The sequence below is a fragment of the Orycteropus afer genome, unplaced genomic scaffold, assembly GCF_000298275.1.
Source record: "Orycteropus afer afer isolate SDZICR_OR568_19922 unplaced genomic scaffold, OryAfe1.0 scaffold00183, whole genome shotgun sequence".
NCBI lineage: Eukaryota > Metazoa > Chordata > Mammalia > Tubulidentata > Orycteropodidae > Orycteropus > Orycteropus afer.
Window position 1 is genome coordinate 1,791,254 of NW_006921770.1, and position 13,576 is coordinate 1,804,829.

The 13,576-nt window shown below is 41.6% G+C and overlaps 1 protein-coding gene across 1 annotated transcript in view; it reads right to left on the reverse strand.

Annotated features, from left to right (window-relative positions):
- Positions 1 to 10,856, reverse strand: part of C8B (complement C8 beta chain) — a 74,811-nt gene extending 63,955 nt beyond the window's left edge. Inside the window, exons 1-2 of the mRNA XM_007947402.2 lie at positions 10,765 to 10,856; positions 2,566 to 2,722 (exon numbers count right to left, since the gene is read on the reverse strand). Coding sequence (XP_007945593.1) covers positions 2,566 to 2,722; positions 10,765 to 10,856 — 249 coding nt within the window. The remainder of the gene's footprint in view (positions 1 to 2,565; positions 2,723 to 10,764) is intronic.
- Between the last annotated feature and the right edge of the window lie 2,720 nt (positions 10,857 to 13,576).

Here is a 13,576-nt window from a genome sequence, read left to right on the forward strand (position 1 = left end):
AAAAAAAAAAAAAAAAAAAAGAGATGTCCTAAAAATATAATGAAATAAAACAATAAATTTTTAAGGTTTACACACTGAAGATATAGAATTGACTACACCTTCAAGAGTTTACTGTTTAGTTGTTATTGTTGTTGTTGTTAGGTGCCTTTGAGTCATCTCTAACTCATAGCAACCCTATGTACAGCAGAATGAAACACTGCCCAGTCCTGTGCCAGCCTCATGATGTGCGCAGTGTGGCTGTCACTCCAATGCCTATTGATTGTGAACTGTCCAGCTGGTCCTCTTGGACTGTGTGTGATCCTTGCTATACCTCAGCCCATCGTTGCAGCCACTGTGTCACTCCATATCACTGAGGGCCTTCCCCTTCTTTGTTGACCCTCCACTTTACCAAGCATGATATCCTTCTCCAGGGAATGGTTCTTTCTTACAACATGACCAAAATAGGTGGGATGAAGTCTGATCATTCTCACTTCCAAAGAACATTCTGGCTATACTTCCTCCAGGACTGATCTGTTAGTCCTTTTAGCAGACCCTCATACTCTTAGCATTCTTCTCCAACACCACAAATCGGAAGCATCAACTCTTTGGTTTTCCTTATTCATTGTCCAGCTCTCACATACATAAGAGGTGATTGAAAACACTATGGCTTGGATTAGGTGCACCTTAGTCTTCAAGGAGACATCTTTGCTCTTCAGAATTTGAAAGAGGTCTTTTGCAACAGATTTGCCTAATGCAATATGTTGTCTGATGTCTTGACTACTGCTTCCATTGGTGTTGATTGTAGAACCAAGTAATATGAAGTCCTTGACAACTTCAATCTTTTCTCCATCAGTCATGAAGCTATTTATTGGACCAGTTGTGAGGATTTTTGTTTTCTTTATGTTGAGGTGCAACCCATACTGCAGACTGTAGTGTTTAATCTTCATTAGTAAGTGCTTCAAGTCATACTCAGTTTCAGCAAGCAAAGTTGAGTCATCTCCATATCACAGGTGGTTAATTAGCCTTCCTCCAATCCTGATGCCACATTCTTCTTTATATAATCCAGCTTCTTGGATTATTTGCTCAGCATACAAATTGAGTAAGTATGGTGAAAGGATACAATCTTGACGCACTCTCTTCCTGATTTTAAACCATGCAGTGTTCCCTTGCTCTGTTTGAATGACAGCCTCCTGATCTTAGTACATGTTACTCATGGGTACAATTAAGTGTTCTGGAATTCCCATTTTTCTCAATGTTATCCACAATTTGTTATGATCCACAAAATCGAATGCTTTTGCATAGTCAGTAAAACATAAATAATCATCTTTCTGGTATTAATCAGTTTATTGTTTGGTATAAAGGTAAATAATAAAGGGTATTGCACAATAAACAGTAGCATACAGAGGCAATTGCAAGTCATGAAAGGGTGCCTTATCTAATTTGAGCTGGGGTTGAAGAGAAGTCAAGGAAGGCTTCTCAACAGAAATGGCCCCTGAGTAGAGTTTCAAAATATGAGTAAGAGTTAGGCAGATGAAAGAAGTAGGAAAAAGTTGCTCCTGCTTAAGAAAGCTGCAGGCATAAAAACCCAGAGGTGACAGAGAGGGTAAAACAACCAAAGAAATGCAAATGATCAGTAGGGCTGGAGTGGGAGAAGTTTTAGGCCAGGTCTAGGTCATGTTGTTGTTTTTATATGCCCTTGAGTCAGACCGGACTCATAGTGACCCCTCCTTGGGTTTCCAAAGCAGTATCACTACGGAAGTAGATTGTCCAACCTTCCTTCCAAAGAGTGGCTGGTGGGTTTGAACTGCCAGCCTTCTGGTTAGCAGTCAAGTGTCTTAGGCACTACATTACCAGGGAGGCTGTGAATACCATGAGCCTAACTTGAATGGTTTTAAACTGGGGAAAGACAAGTCAGATTTGTTTTTTTAATAACTATCCATAGTTGTATCATGAGAGGTGGGTTGAAAGCGCATAGTCAGAGTCAGGAACCCTAATGAGATAGCTACCAAAACCATTGTCATCAAGTCAATTCTGATTCATAGTGACACTTTAGGACAGAGTAGAACTGCTCCGTAGAGTTTCCAAGGCTGTAAATCTTTACAGAAGCAAATTGCCTCATCTTTCTCCCACAGAGCAGCTGGTGGGTTCAAACCACTTACTTTTTGGTTAACAGCCAAATATTTTAACAACTGCATTAACAGAGTTCCTCAGGAGGTTACTATAGTGACGATAAACAGATGTGTTTTGGAAAAAGCCTGAAGTCTTCTTGGAAGGATCTAACTGCTAATAAGAAGCCCACAGACCAATGGTTCACTGATTAAATCAACTAACATTTATTAAGGATCTAAGGTACCTGACTGCTAACCAGAAAGCTAGTGGTTCAAACCCACCAGCCACTCCTTGGAAGGAAGGTTGGGCAATATATCTCAGAAACCCAAGGAAGGGTTGCTATGAGTCGGATCCGACTCGACCGCACCTAACAACAACAACAACAGCAATGTACCAGGCATTGTAGGTAATGTTTCAGCCAATCTGGCTCAACAGCAGGGTGCCTGGAAGCTTAGTGCTTAGAACCTGAGTACTTACCCTTTTCTTCTGGCAGGGATCACAAGTAGTCCAAGAGGACCAGCTGGACAGTTCACAATCAATAGGCATTGGAGTGACAGCCACACTGCGCACATGTCTGCTTTTGGCAAGGCTCTCATTGACTGCATTTGACTCAAGGGAATGTGGCCTTTCACCTCTACAAAGGCATTATGAGAGAAGAGAGTCAAGTATCAGAAATAAATTAAGTATACATTCAGCCATCTATACATTCATTCAATATTTGCTCATTTATGCAAAGCTATTAGCTTCTCATTCAATATTGGTTAATTCATCCAACAAATATCTATTGAACACCCAGAAATTGCCTGACACTATGGCTAGCTGTGGATGAAAGAGTACTGAACACGGATCAGAAGACAGTCCACCAGTGGCTGGGTGATCTTGCTCTGATTTATTAACCTCTATAAGCTTCATTTTTCTTACCAGTGTAATCATACTTACCTCATAAGCCTATTCCTAGGATTAAATAAGATAGCATATGTGATGTTGTTGTTGTTGTTGTTGTTATGTGCCATCGAGTCGGACCCGACTCATAGCGACCCCTCCTTGGGTTTCCGAGGCAGTATCACTACGGAAGTAGGATTGCCCAACCTTCCTTCCGAGGAGTGGCTGGTGGGTAGCATCTTATAAATCCTAAGGTGTTATAGATACATAGGGAATACAACAGTAACTAGATGTTTGATTCTAGGTGATTCATTCTGTGGCCCATCTCTGGGCTTTTGTTTTATCTCCTGGAAAAAGAGAGACTGGAACTAGGTGTTTTTTAAGGTGTCTTATGTTGGTGGCATAGTGCCTTAGGCATTTGACTGCTAACAAGAGGGCTGGTGGTTCAAATCCACCAGCCACTCCTTGGAAGGAAGTTTGGGCAATCTACTTCCATAGTGATACCTGCCTCAGAAACCCAAGGAGGGGTCACTATGAGTCAGATCCAACTTGATGGCAGTGTGTTGCGTTGTTGTGTTATGTTAAGAAGGAGCTTTGGTGGTGTAGTGAGTGGTTAAGGCATTTGGCTGCTAACCAAATGGTCTGTGGTTCAAACCTACCAGCTGCTCCATGGAGGAAAGATGAGGCAGTCTGTTTCCATAAAGAATTTCAGCCTTGAAAACTCCATCAGGGTCACTTTGAGTTGGAATTGACTTGATGGCAGTGAGGTTTTTTTTTTTTTTTAATTTTTTTTTTTTTTAATCATGTTAAGTATCAATGAAACACTTGCTTAGAATAAACTGTGTTCAGGGTACTGTGCTACAGGGAACAAAAAGAAATATAACACACAGTTTCTACTTTCTGGAACTTATAATTTTCCCTAGAGTAGGAGAAGAGAAATATATCTCAAGTTTTAGCTCTATGGGGCTTTATCAAATAGATAAGGTTTTTAAGTATGCAGGCTCCATGGCCAGATTTGTACATTAGAAGGTCACTGACTGCAGTGTGAAGGCTGGATGGTAAATTTACTTGCAGGAATAAGGTTTAGCAATTCTGAAACTACTTTATATGTATCATGCTGTACACTGCTACTGCTGCTACTGCTGCTGTTATTAGTTATCTCGATCCAACTCATGGAGATCCTATACATGTCAGAGTAAGAATTCTCCATAGCATTTTCAAGGCTTTGACCTTTCAGAAGCAAATCACCAGGCCTGTCTTCTGAGTCATCTCTACATGGGTTTGAACCACTAATCATTTGGCTAGTAGCTGAGTGCTTAACTGTCTGTGCCACCCAGTGACTCCATTGGAGAGAGCCTGGAGGCAGGGAAAACAAGTAGGAGGCCCCTGCAGTGCTGAAGAATGATGTGAGCCTGAACTAGGGTAGTGGCCAGGAGAGGGAGAATAGGAAGGACAGGTTTAGGAAACACTTCTCGGGTGAAATTGATAGATAGTGGTGGTTAATTGGATGGGGGAGAGTCAGCGAGGAAGGAGTTTAGGTTAATGCCAGTTTCAAGTTTGAGTGTATGCATGGATTGGAGGAAAGGAGCATGTTTGTTGGTGAAGATATGAGTTTTGGTTGGGAAAATGCTGACCTCTAGGTTTCTATGGGGCATCTATGTAGAGTCATTCAGTCAGTAGTTGCATATATGGATTTGGAACTCAGAAGAGAGATTTATACTAGAGATACAGATCTGATCATCAAATGCTATGGGAGAGGATAAAACTGTTCTCAAAAGGAGAAGCAGGTCAAGAGTCAGACCTTTGAGAACATCAGCACCACCAGCAGACCAGAAGAGACTGATGCCACATTATTTCAGGGCAGGCAGAGTCTTTAGAAGTGAGTAGGGGCTAGGCCTGGGGGGCAGACAGGATTATGTCAACAGAGCAGTCAAGCAAACATGAGACCTGATATATGCCAGAATATAAGGCAGTGCTTTTTGTTGGGTTCCTGGCACACAGTGAGACATTCAGTAAAAAACAGTGAATGAATGAGCATGTTATTTAATCTGCCTAGGCCTCCAGTTTCCCCATGTATAATATGATGGGTGTAACATTATTCTCATTTTTTTCTTTCATTTGAAAGAGTATATGACTCTGTAAGATTTGTAATTGTGTTTATTTTCAAGCCAAGAAAGAAGAGAGCAGAAACTGAGATTTGCTGAGCACCTGTGAGTCGGTCAAGCATTGTGCTAGGTGTCTTTCCCCATGTTAGCTCACTCAATTCTCACAGCAATGCTGGAAAACAGCTCTGTAGCATAGCCACTTAACTGAGGATGTAACTGACCAAGAGAGATGGTGACCTGTCCATTGTCATGCAGCTTGTATGTGGTGGGTTGAGATCTTAGCTGTGGTTTGTTTGATTTCAGAACCTGTCTTTGTCCATTGCCCCATGCTGCCTGGAAGAGTACCAGATGGGCATCAACTCATCCTCTCAGATCTCTAGGTTAGACCTGTTTCATCCCTGTATCCAAAACTGAGTCTTTAGGGAGAGGATCACACAGTTTTCACCATCTCACATACATAGTATGTCACTCCAGACAAGGTCATTAACAATACATTCTCACTCGGCAAAAGTCCTAAAAAGAGGCTAATATTAACTACAGTGAAATCCATCTCCGTGACCACCCCAGAGACCAGCAAAAATCAATTGCCTAGTAAAGCTGGATCTTTAACTAAAGGTCAAAGACGCTACTGGAAACCACAGGTGGATACTTTGAAATGGTTACTTGAGACAGGATGCAGCCTACCAGTGGAGGGTGGGGGTGCTTCAGAACATACTCTTATCTACTAATTTGCCGGGGTTTGACAAAACAATATTGTCTGTGATTTGGCTTCTCCAGAGTATGTATTTGACAGCTCTGCAGGATACCTCCTTCCTACTTCATCTACGAAACAATTACATTGTGTTTTTAGCAACTGTCCACCCAATTCAGGGGCCACAGTTGAGACTGAGTGGATAAGTAATGTGAACATACACCATTAAGAGGCACGGTTATTGTCCTCTCTGAGATTTGAAAGCTTGTTAATGGGCAAGAGGATCACTTATAGAAGGAAGTTGGTGAAAAGTAGTTATAACCACCAGGGCTCTCATTTTTGTACCCAATTTTCATTATGGAGGGGCAATATAATGAAGTAATCAGCAGAATAAATAGTATGTTTGTAAATTACATTGGATGAGATGTGTGTGGTTTATTAGCACTACAGAATTCAAATCTAAAAGGAAGGCTAGTATTTAATTGCATCTTTAATTCCTTAGTAAAGCATAAGAAAAAAACAAAACCAGTTACATCAGGACCTCTCTGTCTGGTTATAACACACGCCTTTCACTTCTATGGATTTCTGTAGAAAGCAACCAGATGGACATTCTGACTGACTCACTTGACTACTCTCATTCAAAGTCTTGTATGTTTTTAATTTTGAAAAGTTAAACACATCTATAGAAGTTTAGAAGATCAAATAGTAAACACAACTCTGTACTCACAACCCAGGATTGGCAATTGCTAACATTTTGACATACTTGCTTCAAGTCTTATTATTATTATTTTAATAATAAAAAATAACAACCTATACATTTGACATCTTCTTTTTACACCAGCCTCAGGTCCATTTCCCTCCTCTCCTCTTCAGAGGAAATTATCATCATGAATTTGGTATGTATCCTTCCAGTATTTTAAAATATTTTACATATGCTTATATACACACACTCTGTAACATAGCTTTGAGTGTGCTTTACTCATACTGTGAAAATTATTGTGCAACTTGCTTTTGCCAATCAGTTTTGTGTTTCTGAGTCCTATTTATGCTGATATACAAAGAGATGTAGTTTATTTGTTTTATCTGAATGTTCCATCATAGGAAATACATTGCATTTAATTTATTCTTTTTCTTTTTGAAGGATACTTATATTTTTCTGATGTTTCACAATTGCAAATAATGCTACAGTAAATACCCTTATGTAAGCCCTTGGGATATTGCTTCTTCTGCTATGGACTGGCTGGGATGCACCTTCCTTGGGCTGCAGGAAATGCTGTTGCCAGCCAGCACTAGGACATATGTCCCTGGGCCCACATCTCCCACTCTTTCTAATGGGTGTCTCTGATCAAAATAAAGATGAATCCCTTGAGTGTGGCAGGATTAGGTCAGCAGTAAATTGCAAGCCATGAGCTTATATAGATGGGGTGCGTCAATATATTTTGGTTTTCTGTAGAAATGCCCTGACACAACAACTTTCTTGTCACACACAATTTGTTAGGCAGCTGCATCCCCTTTTCAAATAGCATCCTTCCTCTCTGCTAGAAGGGGCAGCTTCTGGGTGGCAGGTTTTCAATTTCTCTTCTCTCTGTCATTTGCTGTTGTAGACAAGAAATTTAAAGCAACATCTCAAGGTAACAAATGTGTGGCCCAGAGATAGAGCAATGGCCCGGGAGTCTAGCAAGTCAAATACACAAAGGCAGGTAGAGAGGGAATAGTGCATTCGTGTGGGACAGAAAGGTGCAGGGAGAATACAGGCGTCCCAAACTGGAAAAAAAAAAAAAAATGGGTTTAAACCCATATTCTCAATATTCTTAATATTTGAACAGTCCATATTTTGAATCCATATTCTGCCACATATTAAGTAAGTTGCCTTGGCATACTATCTCTCTGAATCTCAGCTTTCCTCTTTGTAATACTGGAAATAATGTCACTTACCTTGAATTACCGTGAGGATTAGAGTTAATATATCTAAGTGCCTAACTCAGAATGGTCATCAACGAGTGACAGCTCTTATCACAATGTGAAGACTACTTCATCTGACTTCATGACAATAGCAAACAAAAACTAGATCTTCCTTGGCTAATCTTAGGGCAGTCTCAGCATTATCTGTTCCAGAACTGAAGACTACCCTTCCACTTCATGTGTAGAATTCAAATGCAACCATATTCAGGACTGTTGCATGGGAACCATGGGTAGAGGCTAGAACATTAGCCTTGGATTCAGGTGAGGGTTTGAATCTCAGGTCTTAGTAAATGTGAGTGTATTGTTTCTTTTAAGTGCCAGTTTGCTCTCCTACATAGTAAGAGGTCCCTCATGACATTGTTGTGAAGATGAAACAGGTTTCCCATCTTACAATCTGCTCATCCACTCACATTTCCACCTCCAATCTCAGAGTGAACTTCCTAATATAAAAATCTGATCATGTTGCTCTTTGCCTAAAACCTTTCAATGGTTACTCCATTGCCTAAAAGATAAAGTTCAAGCTCTTTAGCTGGTGCACTATCTACCAGTTGCTGTAGAGCTGACTGACTCATGGAGACCCCATCTGTGTCAGAGTATAACTGTGCACCACAGGGTCTTCAATGGCTGATTTTTGGAACTAGATTTCCAGGCTTTTTTCCAAGGGGCTCTGGGTGGAATCAAGCCACCAACCTGTCAGTTAGCAGCCTCGGGCATTAATTTGTTGCACCACCCAGGAACTCTAGCTGGCAACTGGTGACCCCAACTCTGACTATGATCTGAGTCCTCCTTACTCCTACTCTGTTTCCTCCCTTGTATCTTCCACCTTGGCCTGTGCTCAAGGCTTAACTTTGTGTACTTGAAGCTCCAGGAATAAGCCAGGCTCCTTCACACTTCCTTGCCTTTGCCAGTGCTGCTCCCTCTGCCTGGAACAGCTTTTATCACCTTAATCATTTGCCAAACACCTACTCATAAGTAAAGATTCAGCTCAAGCATAATCTCTTCTGGAAGTCTTTCTAGACTCCACTCCCAGTAGAGCTGATCCCTCCTTCCTTGTTTCCCCCTGCTCCTGTCCCATCTCTTGCAACAGTGCACACAAGCCACATTGCCTTTCTTATTGAGAACATGGGCTCCTTGGACTACCTCATCTCTGTATGCTCAGGAAGGAGCCTTGCTTACACAGGGGTACAGTACTGCAGGTGGGATTGCTATGGTTCTCTTAAACTCTTAGTTCCGGATAAATTTATTTCGGTCTTGAATATTTCTCTCTGCACATGTAGTACACACAAGGAAGGGGTTGGCAACTTGGTTATTCTTGGGGCTAAGTTAGGATTTTTGATAATTACAATAGCTATTATTTACTGAGTACCCAATGGTTAGTGAATATTCATAGCCATAGTTCCTGGGTGATGTCCAGGGGGAGCTGAGTATTCAACTGAGCTGAGACCAAGGGGGGCAATCTATAGTACTCCTTGCACTAAGTGAGAAGATTGTGTCCAGATAGCACTTATGAGCTGAGTAACAGAATGCAGCACTCACAAAGAGGCCCAGGAAGCCTGCAGAGCTCTTCAACACCTCATGGTAAGGGTATCTCATGCATGAGGAGGGTCCCCAAATTGCCAAGTCAGTTATGCTTTTTTTCACTGGACCTCAAGTTTGAGTTTTCACTCAGGTATTCTCTTTAGCCTATTTTGTAGCCTATTAATAGATCACAAGAAAATGATGAATGTTGTGAGTTGAAATGTTTCTCTCAAAAAAAACCTATGTTGAAATTGTAACCTTCACTGCCTAGGAATGTGACCTTATTTAGCAATACGGTCTCTGCAGATGTAATCAAGTCACTGCCATCAAGTTGGTCCTGACTCATAGTGACCCCTCCTTGGGTTTCCGAGGTGGTATCTCTACAGAAGTAGATTGCCTGATTTTCCTTCCAAGGAGTGGCTGCTGGGTTTAACCACCAGCTTTCTGGTAGCAGTCAAGTGCCTTAGGCACTATGCTACCAGAGCTCCCCATACTGGACTAGAAAACCAAAAACCAAACCCAGTGCCATCGAGTCAATTCCAACTCACAGAGACCCTATAGGACAGAGTATAATTGCCCTATAGGGTCCAAGGTTGCAAATCTTTACAGAAGCAGACTGCCACATCTTTTTCCCACTGGACAGCTGATGTGTTTGAAATGCCAACATTTTGGTTAGCAGGTGAATGCTTATACTGGCCTGGGGGGGGTTCTTAATTGAGTGACTGGTGTCATAAAAAGAGAGGACACACAAAAACACACACACTGTCTTCATGTCTTCATGTGAAGACAGAGGCAGGGAGTGGAGTGATATAGCTACAAGTTAAGGAATGCCAACAATTCTTGAAAAGAATTGGAAGCTAGGAGAGAGGTAAGGAACGGATTGTCCCTCAGATCCTCCATAAGGAGCTAATCCTGCTGCCATTCTGATTCTGGACTTCTAGCCTTCAAAACCGTGTGAGTGAATCAATTCCTGCTGTTTAAAGCCACTCAGTTTTTGTTCCAGCAGTCCTAGGAAATGAATCCAATGAAATAAGTAGTTAGCATTTAATTGCTGGAACATACAGAATGTGTGTGTGTGTGTGTGTGTTTGTAAGAAAGAGGGAGAGATAATGTGAGAGGCTAAAGAATTTGGATTGATGAACTTGTACAGTGGGTCACTCATACATTATAATCACTGATATGAATTGGCTCTTATTTTGCATACATAACAAACCTTCTTTTGCATAAAGAATCACAACCTGGCTTTGTTCAGAATACCGAACAAATATCCTATTCTTCTCAGCATGACAAAATACATTTAAACATGTCACTTTCTTACAGGAACTTTTGTTGAAGTCAGCCGCCTGATTCCACAATAATTTGAAGAGAGTTGTGGATATTATTTTATCAGATGCATGCAAATTGCTTCAAGAAACGTTGCTCACTCAATGGCACATGACAAAGAGATGGCCAGCATGATGTGGCATTATATTCCCAGTCATATTATTGATTGTGGAATCATTTGTAACCATCACTTACCTCGAGCCAGGCAGAGTGAGAAAAACCAGTACAGCACAGAGAAGAAACAGCTCTGCCAGCACCCTCTGAGCCCCTGTCCTGTGTGTCTTCATTTCCCTATGTGACAAGAGATCCAGCCAGTAGTCCTAGATCCATGAGGGGCCTGCCTTTCAGAGTGTCCACCTGTCCACCTCTGTCTCCTCAGAGTAAACAGTTAGCAAAGTAAACAGAAAGTAACCAATGACTGGAAGCTTTTTAGACTTTGCACAGATCAAAAGACATACCTGTGACTCTGGAAACCGATGAGAATGATGGAAAACTGCAGCAAGTTGATTTTTATTCATAGCATAACACACTTTGGCACAAGGAGTGTGGGCTTTGAATCCAGACTGCATGGGTTCAAATCCTTCCTCTGCCTCTTAATTGTTTCAGGGCTAGGCCAAGTTATTTCACTTCTGTGCCTCAGTTTTCTCAGATGCAAAATGGTGTGGTTGTCAGTTGCCATTGAGTCAGCCCTAACTTGTCACCACCCCATGTACAAAGGAACAATATGCACTATCTCAATGATCAGCTAGGGTTGGATAGTTGTGCTCCACAGGATTTTTATTTGCTGATTTTTGAAAGTAAATCACCAGGACTTTACTCCTTGTCTTATTCTGGAAGCTCCGTGGAAACCTGTTCAGCATCACAGCAACACACAAACCTCTGCTGTCAGTTGGGCAGTGACTTCACACGAGGTGCATTGACTGAGAATCAAAACCTGTTGTCCCACATGGAAGGGGAGAGGCCTCCCATTGAATCCCCAATAAAGGATTAATATAAATTATACAAGTGAAGTGCTTAGAACAGGCACATGTTGAACACTGAGACACATGCACTATAATTACTAAGTGGAATGCAGGGTTTGGAGTTAGACTGGTCTAGGTTTGAATCATAACTATGTGATTTTGAATAAGACACTGTTTTGGCTACTTCATGCTGCTCTAACAGAAAATACCACAACTTTAACAAACAGGAATTTATTCTCTTACAGTTTAGGAGGCTAGAAGTCTACGTTCAAAAAGTCATGCTCTAGGGGCTGGGTGAAAGCCCCTCGACCTTGGGCTTCAGTTCTGCCTCTTGCTCCTGGCCACTGGAGCTAGAGGCATCTCTTCACTCAGGCAGCTACTGGCTGCTGAGGCTAAAAAGCCCAAGATTGACAAGTAAAAAGACAGTCCCAATATTACCAATCCACATAGCAGGGCACACATTCACGTCCATTAACAGCCCCAAGATCAGCAGACAACACGGCAGACTGCTGAATGACAACTTGGTTACATGCAGGATTCAAGCGTGCCAAAAGTTGGAGACCTTCCTCACAGCTGCTTCTTGTATACTGGAAGCAGACCACATCCCTAAGGCAGCTACTCAGATGCTCCAGTAGATTCCACCATGGAGCTGATTACCAATCTCACCATGAGGAATAACTACATCCAGCTACCCAGCCACTCAAAACCAGGCCCAGCCAAGTTGACACACAATTACCACAGACACCAGGGAACTACAAAGCTCTATAGCCCATCCTCCAGAGTTCAAATTCTCTGTGTAATTCACCAGCTGTGTGCCCTGGGGCAAATTTTTAACCCTCCCTGGGCCTGAGTTTCTAAACAACAAGGATAATACTACTACTCACTTCATAGTGTTGTTGAATGAATAAGTTGATGAAATAAGTTTAAATTTCTAAAACACTTAGCACAGTGCCTGGAACACATGCTGTACTTTATGTTGTTGTTAGCTGACTCATGACGACCCCATGCACAATAGGATCTAAACAAAATGCTGCCCAGCCCTGTGTCACTCCCATGATTAGATACAGAGCAGAACCTTGTGATCCATAGGGTTTTCATTGGCTGATTTTCAGAATTCAATCTCCAGGCCTTTCTTCCTAGTCCCTCTTAGTCTGGAAGCTTCCCTGTTTAGCATCATAGCAACACACGGACAGGTGGTGGCTGTTCCTGAGACACACTGACCAAACCAAACCTGGCTAGGTCTCCTGCATGGAAGGTCAGAATTCTATCACTGAAGCATCAATGTCTCCTTGCTCTCTCTATAAATGAGCCAATAGTTTTATTTACCCTCTCTGTTTCCTCATGTGTAAAATTAGGAGGGCTATGCCTACCCATCACTCAGAGTTGGGAGAGTCTGATGAAACAGTAAATGTGAAAATCTTTCATAAATAAGCATTACAAAAATGATAACTGAAAGACAATAATTACCCAAATATGTAGTATGTTTGTTATATAATTTATACAGATGTTCATTATTTTAAGGGGGAGATATATATATGTGTTATGTGCGGTCAAATCGGACCCGACTCATAGCTACCCCTCCTTGGGTTTCTGAGGCAGTATCACTATGGAAGTAAATTGCCCAGTCTTCTTTTCAAGGTTCAAACCCACCAGCCTTCTGGTTTCTGCGTAGCAGTCAAGTGCCTTAGGCACTGTTACCAAAGCTCCCCTTGAGCTATATTGAGATTATATATATATAAACTCATTGCCGTCGAGTCTGATCTGACTCATAGACTTCTAACCTCCCAAACTGTAAATCTGTTTGTTAAAGTTGTGAAATTTTCTGTTAGAGTGGCAAAAAGTAACAAAAATAGTGTCTTATTCAAGATCATATAGCTATGATTCAAACCTTGGGTTTCACTACAGAAGTAAATTGCCCAACCTTCCTTCCTAGGAGTAGCTGGTGGGTTTGAACTGCCAGCCTTCTGGTAGCAGTCAAATACCTTAGGCACTACGCCACAGGAGCGTATATATATAGGACCCCATGCACAATAGGATCTAAACAA